General features: G+C 36.3%; 1 protein-coding gene across 2 annotated transcripts in view; it reads left to right on the forward strand.

Annotated features, from left to right (window-relative positions):
- Window positions 1-14,942, forward strand: part of LOC121371239 (putative transcription factor p65 homolog) — a 31,458-nt gene extending 16,516 nt beyond the window's left edge. For both annotated transcript variants that reach the window (XM_041496978.1, XM_041496979.1), the window contains exons 4-12: window positions 570-721; window positions 1,991-2,082; window positions 2,896-3,030; window positions 3,670-3,768; window positions 4,127-4,218; window positions 6,302-6,440; window positions 7,834-7,908; window positions 9,215-9,319; window positions 12,060-14,942. In XM_041496978.1, coding sequence (XP_041352912.1) covers window positions 570-721; window positions 1,991-2,082; window positions 2,896-3,030; window positions 3,670-3,768; window positions 4,127-4,218; window positions 6,302-6,440; window positions 7,834-7,908; window positions 9,215-9,319; window positions 12,060-12,562 — 1,392 coding nt within the window. In that variant the 3' untranslated portion in view covers window positions 12,563-14,942. The remainder of the gene's footprint in view (window positions 1-569; window positions 722-1,990; window positions 2,083-2,895; window positions 3,031-3,669; window positions 3,769-4,126; window positions 4,219-6,301; window positions 6,441-7,833; window positions 7,909-9,214; window positions 9,320-12,059) is intronic.
- The last annotated feature ends 9 nt before the right edge of the window (window positions 14,943-14,951 follow it).

A 14,951-nucleotide genomic window follows, 5' to 3' on the forward strand; every position in this document is an offset into this window, starting at 1 on the left:
TTATACTTTACATAAAGGAAATGGCGGAAAATCATATTTTTTTTAATCCAATACATGGAACAGCGTAAAGCGGTTACATACAAATTTAGCGATCGAAATAGGAATATAATTAAAATTGTGACATATCTACTTCACACCGCTAAAGTTTGCCAAATCCTCTTCTAATATGTGGGCAATCTGTGTCAGTTCTCGCCATTATCTTGGCGAATTTTGGTAAAATTTAAACCTAGACTTGATGTTCGATTACAGTTGACTTGAATTAATCTGCTGTTTCACATTGTTGTCATGGTTGAATTTATATTAACTGGAACAAATATGGTGACAAATCGAAAGTATCAACTTGTTTGGATTTTTTTTGTTTTGTGTTTTGTTTTCGGGTTTTTTGGGGGGTTTTTTATAATAAAAAAAATTCTGTCTTTTTTTAATACTTGCCATCGGGAACAGGTAAACACATTTTTTGGTGGCCCGAGTGTAACAATCACTTGCTTCGGGCACCGGGCCACCGTATTCTAGAAGGCCTGCTGTATACTTACAATTTAATTATTTTATGTGGTTTCTTGTTTCTGCAGATACACAACTACTCTGGCAATGCTATTGTGGTTGTATCATGTGTGACGAAGGAAGGTGCACCACACTGTAAACCACATCCACACTCACTTGTGGGAAAGGACTGTAAGAAAGGAGTTTGTACCGTGAAAGTCAAGGAAACCAATGTAATCAGGTGTGTGAATGTTACTACGTGATGAAAATATAATTGTAGTTTGAAAGTCTGTAGTTGGGGTATGTCAGTGTTGTGTTTATGATACTTTTTACCAAGACACAAACTTCAGTAACGGAATGACAGCAATTGCTGTTGCAGTGTGAATGTGTCATATGTCTGGGACTTTACCAATGGTAGTTTTTTGTCACTGGATAAAAATACAATTCATCGATTGGAGGGATAGTTTTTGGTTTTTATATTTATTCCAAAGGTTACTGGCTTGCAATTGCTTAAAAGTACTGTAGGTGAGCGGTTTTTTTAATGGAAAAAACATTTTAAAATTGTCATATGTAACAAATTCTTAACTTTGAGAATTACCAAACACTCGAAACAGATTTAAAAAAAAATGTAAAATGAGTGTGGCAATGCCAGGTGATGATAGGCACAAAGATCTGCTTCTCTAACTTAATCTCAAGTATTTTTAAGCAATTTAGGACCCATTGGGCTATTTCTCGTTCCAGCCAGTGCACCACGACTGGTATATCAAAAGTCTGTGATACGTGCTATCCTGCATATAAAAGATCCCTTGCTACTAATGAAAAAGTATTCCTCTATAAGACTATACGTCAGATTACCAAATGTTTGATGACATCCAATAGCTGATGATTAATAAATCAATGTGATGTAGTGGTGTCATTAAACAAAACTACAAAAATCACAAACTTGGTGACTTCGTGGAAGATTTTGCCCAGCAATCGAAATCATATAGCAGGGCTCGAACTTAACGACGGCACTGGCCGTTGTTGAGATGTAAATTGCTGTAGGTAGCGAGCATCACCGATGGCATTTTTGTGCCGTCAATAAAACTCCTCAACAATGGCGAAATGTATACACCTAGTATACATTATCTGCTAATATTTAACATTTGCACATTTAAAAGATGTCTACATATAACAAGATAGCCTTTCAGTCAGGTTTATTTGCTGCAAATGTCACTTTTAAAAAAATTGCCATAGGCAGGCTCAAAATTGCCGTCAATGGACTGTTTCACCCATGGCAATTCTTTTAAAATTTGCTGTGGGAGACACATTCTTAAGTTTGAGCCCTGATATAGGCTCAACCCTGGTCAGTGTTTTTCAAAAGATAGTTAACCAAACATTGCCTTATTTAAGTTTGACTTCATTGAAATATGTGGTATAAATGTGGGGCTTTTTTGTAAATAAATTTAATGATGGATGTATTTGTATCTTAAGAAAATGCTTATTAACTAATTTTACTGACTTGTTTCAGTTTCCCACATCTCGGCATCCAATGTGCTAAAAAGAAAGATGTGGAAAACTCGCTGAAAACACGAAAAGAAATCAATGTGGATCCTTTTCAAAGTAAGTCATTACTAAATATGTAAGTGGCGAGGTAAGGAACAGGCATGTGAGCTGGGTGTTGCAGTGTGCCTATTTTAACTTGGCATAACTATTTTGTACTTGTTTTGTGATTGGGTGCAGGATCTAGCTGTATCGGTAGAGCACTCGCCTGGGGTAGTTGGATTGAATCCACTCGGGGACTCCCCATTTTATAATTGGGTTAAACCCATTGCAACCAATGTTTCACAACAGGTTTATCAAAAGTTGTATATACTTTTTTGTCTGTGGAAAAGTGCATATAAAAGATGCCTTGTTGTTTGTAGAAACGTAGCAGGTTTCTCTAAGACTGTCATGTCAAAATGATAGATTGCTTGACTTGCAATAGCTGATGGGGGACGGGACATAGCTCAGTGGTACAACGCTCGTCTGATGCGCGATCGAACTAGGATCGATCCCTGTCGGTGGGCCCATTGGGCTATTTCTCGTTCCAGCCAGTGCTCCACAAGTGGTGTAACAAAGACCTTGGTATGTACTATCCTGTCTGTGGGATGGTGCATATAAAAGATCCCTAGCTGTTAATCGGAAAGAGTAGTTCATGAAGTGGCGACAGCGGGTTTCCTCTCTCAATATCTGTGTAGTCCTTAACCATATGTTCGACGCCATATATTTGTAAATAAAATGCGTCGAGTACGTCGTTAAAACTGACATTTCCTTCCTTCATATGGTGATGACTAATAAATCGATGTGCCATAGTGGTAGTGTTAAATTAATCAAATTTTACCTTTTGTTTTGTAATTACTGGATCAGTTGACATGCTTTCCTCTTCTGTTTTAGCTGGCTTCAGCCATGGAAGCGGTAATATTGATCTGAATGTCGTCAGGTTGTGTTTCCAAGTGTTTCTTCCTGATGCCAATGGAAAGATAACCAGAGTTGTCCCACCAGTCACCTCTCAAGTCATTCATGACAAAAGTATGCCTTTTGTGTGTGTGTGTGTGTATTTGTTCTAATTATTACTATATTAAATTATTTTATAAATGAATCAACCTCTATTACTTCGGTGTAACTCTGTACACAGATATTTAAAGAAAAAAAAGATTTAAAAATACTTTGCAATAACTCTTAACATGAATGTAGCTGTTTTGAAACAACACTGTTCAGTATGCTGGAATGCTTACCTCACAAATATGTGTAGGGTGTAACATAAACACTGAGATTGCATCTTAATTTTGTTTACAATTCATGAGAGTATTAAATAATAAAAATTCATTGGTACCATAACCATCACAATAGATGTAGAGGAACAGAAAACAGAATAGTAAAATTTTAGTTGCTGTCAAACAAATAAACATCACAAGTTATTAACAAACTGTGCTACTCTCTCTCTCTCTCTCTCTCTCTCTCTCTTTTTAAACCATCTCCTAAAGTGTGCAGTAAAAATGTTAATATGATTGAATCCTTTATCAAAATTTATTGTTTTAAAAGCTTATACTGGCAGTACCCATCCATCACCCTCCCAGTATATGACTTGTACACTTGTGAAAATGTTAATAATTGTGAACAGCTCCTGATGAAGATGAAAATTTGACTTTTTCAAAATTTATTTTGTAGAATCATTGAACGAGTTGGTTATTTGTCGAGTGGATAGAAGCTCAGGCAGAGCTAGAGGAGGCGATGAGATCTTTTTGCTCTGTGAAAAAATAAACAAAGGTGAGAAGGTTTCTTTTATTTTAAAAGCAAGTTGAAAAATAGTTCTGTTTAGGTTTGAGTTTATGCCCTCAGCAGGAAGATGTGATAGATGGTACAGAACTTACTTTGATTTCCTAGGAATGGCAACTGCTCAAGTCACAGAAAGAGCTAATGATGTTGGTAAATCTTCATGTTTCTTGAAAAACACATCTTCAAGGTGACAGGTTTTAGGACTCTTTAATATTAAAAGTTTAGGATATCCCGCCACTTAAAACTTTAGATGATGATAGCGAGAAGTATCAATAAATTACTAATTTTTGACAGTTTGATAAATGTCTATTATTGTGACAAATTATTTATTTTAATGCAATTGTTTTAGATGATATTCAAGTGCGTTTCTATGAGGAGAATTTTACCAGTGTTGTATGGGAAGCATTTGGAGATTTTGGTGCTGGTGATGTGCACCGACAGGTGAGAAATCTTAACATTGTATATTGCAGGTGCCTCACTGTACCTGTTAGTCATCATGGATTCATTTTGTCCTCTGGTCTGAGATCAAGATAGATATTACATCCAAAAAACAACAAGACGCATTAGAGACTGATCTGAACATTCCAACAAGTATACAGGCGTCTTGGTCTTTTATACTTTGCATGAACCATTTGTAAGTTGTGCGTCCAAAATTTAGAGGCAGCCCATTTTATTTTGCATAACCCATTACAGTCATCCATTGTGAAGTACCAAATTTTAATTCATGAAAAAGAAGGTTATACAAAACTATATTCAAAGGCTATAAAATTATCATTCTCGCAATTGTCTGAGGCTTATTATAATCGCACATTGTGTCAAGGTTGCTCATTTGCAGTCTATTGAAGATCTGCAAGAATGTTACTCTTCATGCTGACCATGGACTGGGTTTCCTCAAGGATTGTTTGGTCTTTTGCCCTATGGAGTTTGCAGACTATCAAAATGGAGAAGGAAGGAAATGGTTTATTTAATGACGCACTCAACTCATTGGATTTACGGTTATATGGCGGCGTCAAAATGGAGAGGACAACAATAAAACTAACAAGTAGCTCACACTGAGGTGTGTTCCAACCCCACTGGTGGTCATATCGATTCCACTGGAGGGTTCACTGGGCTCTAGTTCCATTCATAGGGAATTGCACAAGGAGGTCTTTATCTCAATGTCTGAAAAATTATTGTGACTTGGATTGTTTTTGTCTCCATCAATGCTGGCTCTTGAAGGACTTTGATGATGTTACAGGGAAGGCATTATCTTCACCCTGTATCCATCAAAGACATCTATCAGGTTGAGACATTCTTCTTGAAATTGGTTAGCATAATTTTTACTTGGGTAATTGATTGTTCAGTTACATGAATGCGTAGCTGGTGAGTAACCTAATCATGTACTACTATTCTATACAACACTGACATTCCAAATGTATTTTAAACAAATATATTTTTTCAAATAAGTCCCTGTGAATTGTAAAACATATTTGTTCACCACATAACGGCTTGTGGTTTAAGTGAACTTGAATTCACATAACCAGCATGCAAAGACAGCAGTTTGTGTGAAATATTTTCACTATTCAGTAAATAACAAATGAACCGTGACTTTGCCATTTTTGTTACAATGCAATATTGGTGTTTTTCGTTTTTCCTAAAGCTGTAATTTATAGTTAACACAAAAAATAAATGCATGAAATCATTTTAATTGTAGTTTTATTTTAGATGGATAACTTAAGAGAAAGTTACGACTATACAAAAAAAGCAGCCTTAGGTGGGAGAAATTGTTTGCTTGGTTTGTTTTTATGAATAGATTTAAAATACAGTCAAACCTGTCTTAAGCGGTCACACAAGGGAGTAGATAAAAGTGGCCGCTTAAGACAGGTCACCGCTGATTTTGGTTGCCACATATATAGTCTTTAAAACATATGTTGTTGTTTCTTGTTTTACCATCTGTACTGCTAATCAACGGATGTGTGCTTCACAGTTGACTATAAATTCCACTTATGACATGTCATCTCCTTCAAAAAAAAGGTGCAAAATAAATGTATTAAATTAAGTGTTCTCAACAAATGTTATTTTTTTCTATTTAATTATTTAATTCCTACTTCATGCGGTGTATTATCATAGGAAGTGAATCAACAAATGTCAAGCGTAGCTTGCTCAGAGGCAATTAGATGCATTGCAGAGTCATACTTTCTTAACTGATACACAGTAGAGATGTTGGGACTGAATGGGTACTAGTATTCCTGAAAGTGTGAAGATCGGTTATTTGCTGCACCATATCACTGTTATTAAAATATCCCTTATATGTAATAGTAAACATTTAATGTGGCTGCTTAATACAGGTATTTTAGCTATTTGGGATCTGTTTTAGGTGGCTGCTGGCCGCGTTAGACAGGTGACCACTTATTACAGGTACATTTACATTATAAATCGTTCGGGAGGGGGAAAAGTGGCCGCTTAAGGCAGGTGACCGCTGATTACAGGTGGCCACTAGGACAGGTTTGACTGTACTAATTGCATTTTTTAATTTTAAAAACAGTATGCCATCGTGTTCAAGACTCCAGCATTCCGGGAGAAATTAATTGATCGTCCTGTTGAAGTACAGATGCAGCTTCGCCGACCGTCAGACCAGGAGATGAGTGAACCTATTCCGTTTACATACATGCCTGAAGATCCAGGTATGTTTAGATTGTAGGGAGACATTGCCAGTAAATGTACAGTTAAAACTGTACTCCCATGTTGTACTACTTGTAGGTGCCATTTATAATTATAAACAAACCATACTAATTTTTTTGTTTAACCATTTCTCTCATCCCCCTAAAAACTAAACATCAGAATGTTGATCTTATAAGTAATATTTTAATCAATTTGTTTTAAAAATAGCTGGCATTAACTCAATGTCCAGTTTATATACTTGTGACTTGTGTTAATATTGTCAGCAGCCTCGTAGTGTTTAATGTTATTAGTGTACTTGCAGTGCTTTAACAAAATTGTTAATTGTTTTATCAAATTGCATGTTGTGTATAATTATTTGAACTGCACTTCATTGTTAGTAATACATGTCGGTTTTTGAAGTCATTTAGATACCTTATTTGTATTGTGCAGATGATTTTTAGCACTGAATATTATTACTGAGTAATAGTAGTAGTAATAATATTTTCGCGGGATCAAATTTTTGCGATTTAATGAAAATGGGTCAATTCACGGACATTTATTTTCGCGAATCTCCCAACCCCCATCAATAAAAAAAACGTACAGATGTCAATAATTTTGTTTTAAAAACGGAACTTAGTTTTGCCGGTTGTTACGCTAATCTGTAGAACTAATCCTACATGTACACACAAGTGCTATACACATAAAACAATAGTTTTCCTGCTTTAACCAATCAATACTTTATTGTCCTTATAATTGTTATAAAAACAAAAACCGAAAACAAACGAAACGAAATTTGAAGGCACAAGCTACTAGTACTCAGTAACTTAAGTTTGATTGAAACAATATTTATTGCCGTCAAAATACTAGTTCAAAACGGTTTGTGATTGGCTAACAGGCCAAAAAAAATTAAAAATTGTGAAACATCTGAACATAGCCCAGTCCGGATTTTCCACTTCCACATTTTTAATATACTGTGATAATGCATGTTTACTTCCATCGATGAACACGTGTATACTCTGTCCGATGAACTGATCGCTAGCACATGAGAAGGAAAACAGCATAAAGCTTTTTAGTGTTAGTATTGTTTTATTGTCATGTATGTACTTAAAATCGTGTTCTTGATTTAAAGTTTTAAACAGTTTTTGTGTTTTGTGGTTTGTTCCGTGACAGGAGGGAGCACCGCTTTGTTACTACTAGCCTCGTACATCGGAAACTAATGTGGTATAGTTGAACGAGACTACATATTTTTATTTTTTTTGTCGGCCTTTATAAAAAGTTTGTTTTCGCGTGGAATATATTTTCAGGAATTTCATTCACACACGAAAAACGCGAAAATAAAGTATTATACAGTAGTTGTAGTAGTATTGCTATATATATGTATTTTTAAACTTATTGTTATTTTGTTTTATTAACCAGACCCTGATCGAATAGAGGAGAAGAGGAAACGTAAAGCTGCTTCGTTTGCTCAGCACTGGAATGCCTCACCTGCAGGTAAACATTTGTGCTATTCTGCCTAGATCTAAGAGGATGTGCAAAATTGAACATTCTGACTAAAATACTAAAGAAACTTTTAAACTATTATAATATGTTTTTATATGCATTTTCTTGCAATTTAAAAGAAGATTTTTAAAAAGACAACTTTCTGCAAGCCTTTGTAACCTTATTCTACCCAAAGTTCCACAGAAATAATGGAATTAAACATGGTCACTATTGTTCAACCCTTGCAATTAAGAAAATGTCCATGGCAAAAAAACCCACATGATTTTGAAAAAATATATATGCTGTAGATCCTGAAATCAATAGGATCATAATATTAATGCAAAAACTGTGAGTTCATGTTATTTGCATTAATAATAACGACGCATTTATTTTTATGTTTTGTCTGTGCCTGACATAAAAAAACAAAACAACAACAAACATTAAAATTCTAATATATTTATCAAACACAACTAGAAAACAATTCTTGTAGGCGAGACAGACTGATTGTCCAGTAGTCCAGCAAGATGCCAGCCACATGTGACGATTGCAGGGTCTTTAGCCATCCTGTCAAAAGCCGACACGATTCATTGCTCGTGAATGGGTTTTAGCACACTAATCCTGAGGTCAACCGTTTCTTTGTTTTGACTGAACTTGAAGTTCGCTGTAACTCTGTCGGCATACCACTTTGTCAATTGTTCTTTCATTATGACTTTGAAATCGCCATTCACAGATAAGGAATATACAGTTGTAATGGTACATGTATGCCAGATATAGGTAACTATACACATTACGTAAATTATTGCAAAAATATGCTCTGAGTTGATCTCACCAAAAACACTAGGGACTCTCAGATTAACTGATGTGTACACTGACATGTTAGTGAGTTGATCTCATTCAAGAAGCCTGTGACTGATTTAACTGAAAAGTACACAGACATGTGCTGTTAGGAAAGTAATATTTCAAAGGGAGGCCACTCGCATTTATTTCATATCCTATTTTAGTCTGCCCACCATCACTCACATTAATTTAGGGATGCATTAATTTCAGGATCTACAGTATATATAGTCCAAGGCAAAAAAGCACCATGAAGATTGTCGATTTCCGTGGACAATTGCAGGGGTTGATTATTTCTGTTTGCATCAGACCTTTTTCACCTTCTCTAAACAGCTTAATAATTTTGATGCGGTATGTTAATAAAATGTTTATTTAACACATTGTGACTGTTTTGAATTGTTTTATTAATTCTTGTATGCAATATTGTTAAATATAATTTAATTTCCCCATCACTCTAGTAATAAACTGATCTCTTGTGTTTCAGGTTTTCTCGACCATGGACGGAATCCCAACACTGATGTGAAGGAAAGTTTACGCACAAAACTGAAAGCAAACCGTAAAATAAAAGAAGAGGGAACACCTCAACAAAGTATGATAGGCTTTTTGAGGGATTATTAATTTATATTAAATATTGTGTGGAATCGATTTTGCTGAAATACAGGTTATATGTTACAAAACATGACATGATGATGCAAGATTAATAAAATGCAAGATTCTTTTATGTTAAATTCTTTAAAAGGACATACCCTAGTTTTTAAACACTAAGATATATTTTTGACTATTAGAGCCATTTTTGATAACTGAAATCATACTTTACTTAGATTGTATGGTTTAGATTATCGGTTCCGTACATTCTTTAGTCAACTTGGTTTTTTTTAATATCACAAAATGCATTTCTCGTATTTTTAAAAACGCACGTGCGTCTGAGAAGTAACAGTTATGGAGTCGAGTTTTAGTGTGTTTTCAGAGGGTATTTCAACATTTCAAAGTTACAGACTCATGTTTCACTCAATTGTAACTTTATCCAAATGTGTTTCAGTTTGTAGAATAACTAAACTTAGTGTTAATTTTCACAGGTTGAAACTAGGGCATGTCCCTTTAATGTTAGGGGGCGGACATAGCCCAGTGGTAAAGCGCTCGCTTGATGCATGGTCATTTTGGGCTCGATCCCTGTTGGTGGGCCCATTGGGCTATTTCTTGTTCCAGCTAGTTTATCAAAGGCTGTGGCATGTGCTATCCTGTCTGTGGGATGGTACATATAAAAGATCCCTTGCAGCATTAGGAAAAATTTATTGGGTTTCCTCTGATGACTGCGAGTCAGAATTATCAAAAATTTGACATCCAATAGCCGATGATTAATAAATCATCTAGTGGTGTCGTTAAACAAAACCAACTTTTCTTTAATGTTAATGAAAGTTTTTTTAAATTATCTTTAATACTGTTCTTATTTCATCCTAGCAGGGGTGGTTTTGGTGATGGTGGGATCACTGCAAAATTAGTAGCAGGGCTGCTTGCTCTAATTAAATGGAAAGTGAGAACACAATATACACAAAGAAACAAGTTAAGCACTCCCTGTATTTTTCACAATGACTTGTCTTACGAGGTTTGGTGTTGAAAGCCTGATAACAAAACCTCGGAAAAACAAATGTTTTGCATGAATGCATCTTTGACAGTAAGAAAACATAACAAGTGCATCCAGTTTTGAAATTTTAATCATGATTCTGAAAAGAATTCCAGTATGCTGTATTTGAGCCAAAAACTGAGGCACAATAAGTATGGAGAGCAGAGTCAGAAACACATGTCAACATCATGATTGATGATGAAAAATGTCATTTGAAGTCCACAGATGACATTCATGACACAAATCATCAATAGCGGGTAAACCCGCCACGTGCCCGGATGACAGCTTCCACTCTTCGTCTCATCCCTTCAGTAAGTCGTCTGATTTGCTGCATGGGCAACTGCTGCCATTCTTGATGAAGAGCTGTCTCTAATTGTACCAGAGTCTGTACAGGTGGGGTCAGTGCCTGTACTCGACGCCCCAAAATGTCCCAAACATGCTCTAGCGGGTTTAGGTCAGGACTCATTGCTGGCCAGGGCAGGGTTGTCACAGCTTCAGTTTGGAGTAAAAGCTGTTACTGCTCGGGAACGATGTGGCTTAGCGTTGTCATCCATGTACAGAGGTCTGGAAGCGAGTGGATGGTTGTCAAAATGCGGCACAACAACTGGTTGCAGGACGTTACAAATGTACCGATCACCAATGAGGTTGCCTTGGATGGTGACAAGATCCAGCTTACAATCATGTGACAGGCAACCCCAAACCATTACTGAACCTCCACCATACGGAATCCAGCAAAATTTCAGACGATTCCTCACTGTTCTGGCTGACATCCGTCTATTTGGTAACCACTGGCTCTTCAGAACAGGAGACATAGCAAAGGGTTGATGACGTATGAGCCGAAGCAGGGCCCTGTCCTCGCACTGTGACGTCATGCGCGGTCTCCCTGACCGTGGGAGATCCTTTACAGTATTGGTATGCCCGTGTTTTCATATCAGTCTGCTGATTACAGTGTAATGGTACCCCAGTTGACGTCCTATACTTTTGAAGGTCGTGCCAGTCGCATGCATACCAATAATGTGCCATCTTTGGGCCTCTGATAACCGTTGACGTGCCATATTCAACAATTAAACTTCAACAATGCAAGACAGTGACGTTAAATGTCAACAATTGCAATGTATTGATACTGCATTTTGAGCAAAGCATGGGTGGCATGATGCACGTGCATGTCGTTCTGTTGTGGGACGTCACAGTTGTCATTGTACTCTCCTATTATTTCGATGGAACACAATTCTTGACATATTCGTCACATAATTTGCAGTTTTTACGAATGGGGCTATTACAGTATTAATTATATCTAAGGTGCTTGACTTTTTTCTTTGTGTATATTTACATGTTCACAAGAAAGTGCAACCATTTTAATTTCATAATTCTGTGCGTCTGGTCCACTATGTGGTTTCAAAAATTACACAGTTGTATAGATACAAGCAGTGTACTAGTTTACCAGCTTATTTTATGTCAAAGGATCCGTCTGTGAGCTTGACCTATTTGTATGTCTTCGTGAAACAGTATAAGCAGTTATTATTGGTTTAATTCTATCAGTGACAAATATTCATGCAACTATGATTTGGTTTGCTATTCAGTACACCGATTATTCAAGTGTATGTATCATGACACCTTTAGGGCAGCACATACCATGGTTAATTTACCATTCTCCATTTTTATTTTCAATTTCCCAAGATATCAATCCTTGTTCTCTATTCATTTTTAGGTGTACCCATGTACTCCTATGATAACCTCGGAATGAAGACTACCATGCCTGCAAACCCAATGGCTGTTAGTGAGGGCATGTCGATAAATTACCGCACAGCTGACAACACAGCCATGGGAAATGTCATAGTGTCTCAGCAACCCACCTTGGCCAATCAGTATGCAGGTATTAAGGTCAACGTTGGAAATCCATCGGGCATGGATATTGACCTCTCGGCCAACAACATCGTGGTGGCGCCAGTCAGTGCTGGTTTTACAGCGGAAACCGTCGACCTGCAGATGTTACAAGCGTACCTGCAGGATCACATTCAAGTGGAGGACGGATACACGTTTCAGCCCATGAACAGTTTGTCAGGCGACCTTCTCGATCCGTCGTCATTTGACCCCGCTGTGGCTGCCATGGAAAGTGTCATGGCTGACGATGTTAACACGGACCCCTCGACCGCCAACAACCTTGCATCCACCGCTCAGGAAGCTTTGAGAGCTCTTGACGAAAATACATGAAAAGTGTTCAGTGAAAACTTTTTTAAAAATAAAATAAAAATGTACGTTCTTTTGAATACACAACATTCAAATTTGGTTCTGCAGCAAGAGATGGGAAAACCAGTTTGTTTTTGAGATTGGAATTTTGAAGAACTATTTGTTCTTCAAAAACTGTTGATGGAGGAAGAAATAATTTCTGTACCATGATGTAATTAACAGGATGTACCTGTAACTGTCCTCTGTAAAGGTTTTACGTATGCAAATGTTACAATTGCTATGTGCCATATTGTTGAACGTGATGGATATAAATAGAACATGTTGCTCACATATATATCTGCATGTACAGGTTATTTTAAGACTGTTGAAATTGATAAGATAGACTTTTTACTGAAATATATTGCCTGAATCAATAATGAGTAGTGGAAAGAAAAAAACCTCTGGCTTGAATTGTAAATGTTGGTTTATATATAATATATATATATATTTATATATATATCTAGTTAATGATTTTAGAGATAAATGTATTTCTAAACAAATTGTCAAATAATTTTATACGTCTTGAATTCTTGAGGTGACACACAATGAATGAATATTTCTACTGAATCAATGATGCAACAATTAATTACGTTAATCTATATTTGCACTTCATTGTGTAAATGGGATTGACAGATGGGCCGACTCTGTTGGTGCAGTATATGGAATATGTCTCCGAGTGAGTTTTTTTTATGGCAATGTATGTATATATGGACTCCTGCTTTCATTTTCATAAAAATACCAAGAACATTTTCATAAACTCCCCTTTTACTGGGACAGAATTATTTGTATGTAGAGAATCATATTCATCAAATTAACACTACCGAATGCATTCATCTCCTCATCATCATTTGTCTGTGTCCAGTTTAAAAATTATTCTCTGGGTTATGTAACTGAGATTTACTCCAGACATTGCTTTATTCAACTGTTGTTACCATAGTCTAGAAGTGATTGTTTCCAAGTTGGGTAATTGGTCTGAGAGAGTTAATTTCGGACTGATACAGCAGAACAAGATCCACTGAATGTGAATAGTTCAGTGACAACCAGGTGGTTTACGCAGCAGACAGTGGCTCTGCGCATTGGAGGAAGAAAGAAAATGTTTTATTTGATGACACACTTGGCACATTTTATTTATGATTATATGGCACATTGGAGGAATATGAATAAACAATCAGGTGTCTCAGTAAATCTGCTGTGTAGTTGCAGTAGTAACCAGTGAGCCTTGCCGACATGGATGGAGAAATGGGCAGCGTTGATAAAGGAACTGAAAAGCTGGTGTTTAGCCACAACAGTAAAATTAACCTTGGAAAGAACTGCTTTGTTCGGTGGCTGTTACAAGTGTCAGTTGTAACCGTGTCTTATGTAGATGGGAGGTATGAACTGGCAGGCCTTCCTTCAGTGAGCAATACATATGGATGGTTGACAAAGTTCAAACCTTGGATAATGATACTGGCTGAATTCCCTCACAAAGAGAAGCAGAGTCACTGAACAGCAGAAACCGGTTACCTAGCTAATGTGATGAAGACCATCTGTCCATCCATAATAAATGATTAGCAGAAACTACATTGAAAACAAGCTGATAACCATCATCTGCTGATAACCATCATCTGGTAGATCCACTCTTTGTGCACCATAGCTGGTAGTATCAAAGTTGTGGTATGTGCCATCTGATGTGTGGGGAAATGCATTTAAAAGACCCATTAGCATTATGGCTGTCTATTTGGTGGGAATAATGTTCGTTTCTTAAACAAACTCGAGAGGAAGCCTATGCTCTTTGAATTCATGAACCTTAGATTGATATAAACATGCACATTTTATACCCGTACCCAAGCATAAATTGACCACAATGATCTGGAAATGGCAACTTGTTAATGAAGCTGAGCTCTAACAAGTAAAATCATCATCTTTTGTTACAATATTCACTTCAAGAAGCATAATATTGACTTAAAGGGTTGGACAATTATTTACTTTTAGATGATTATTTTGCTGCTTTTATGTCCAGGGTTTTATCTCTGAAAATTAAAATTTTACATAACAGTATCAACATGGAAATTGTGTGAATTAAAATACAATAGGTAATTTTTATAAAACATTTTAAAAGACCAAAAGTAGGTTGATTAAAAGTAGTATCAGATGGAGCACATACAGTTACATCAAAGAGTTTACAATAAATCTGTATGGGGTTTCTCTTTTGGGGCTGGGGTCTTATTTGTTTCAAAGTAGTGGAGAAGTTTTTAGTTTTTTAAATCTGGTTTTAGAAACGCGAGAGATAAAACCCTGATATTTGTAGGTTTTTTTTTATAGAAGTGTTAATTATAGACTGTAATGTAACTGCTTATCCTATGAAATAAACCATTTAAATTAGAAATGTTGTTTT

Source organism: Gigantopelta aegis, chromosome 4 (genome assembly GCF_016097555.1).
Source record: "Gigantopelta aegis isolate Gae_Host chromosome 4, Gae_host_genome, whole genome shotgun sequence".
NCBI lineage: Eukaryota > Metazoa > Mollusca > Gastropoda > Neomphalida > Peltospiridae > Gigantopelta > Gigantopelta aegis.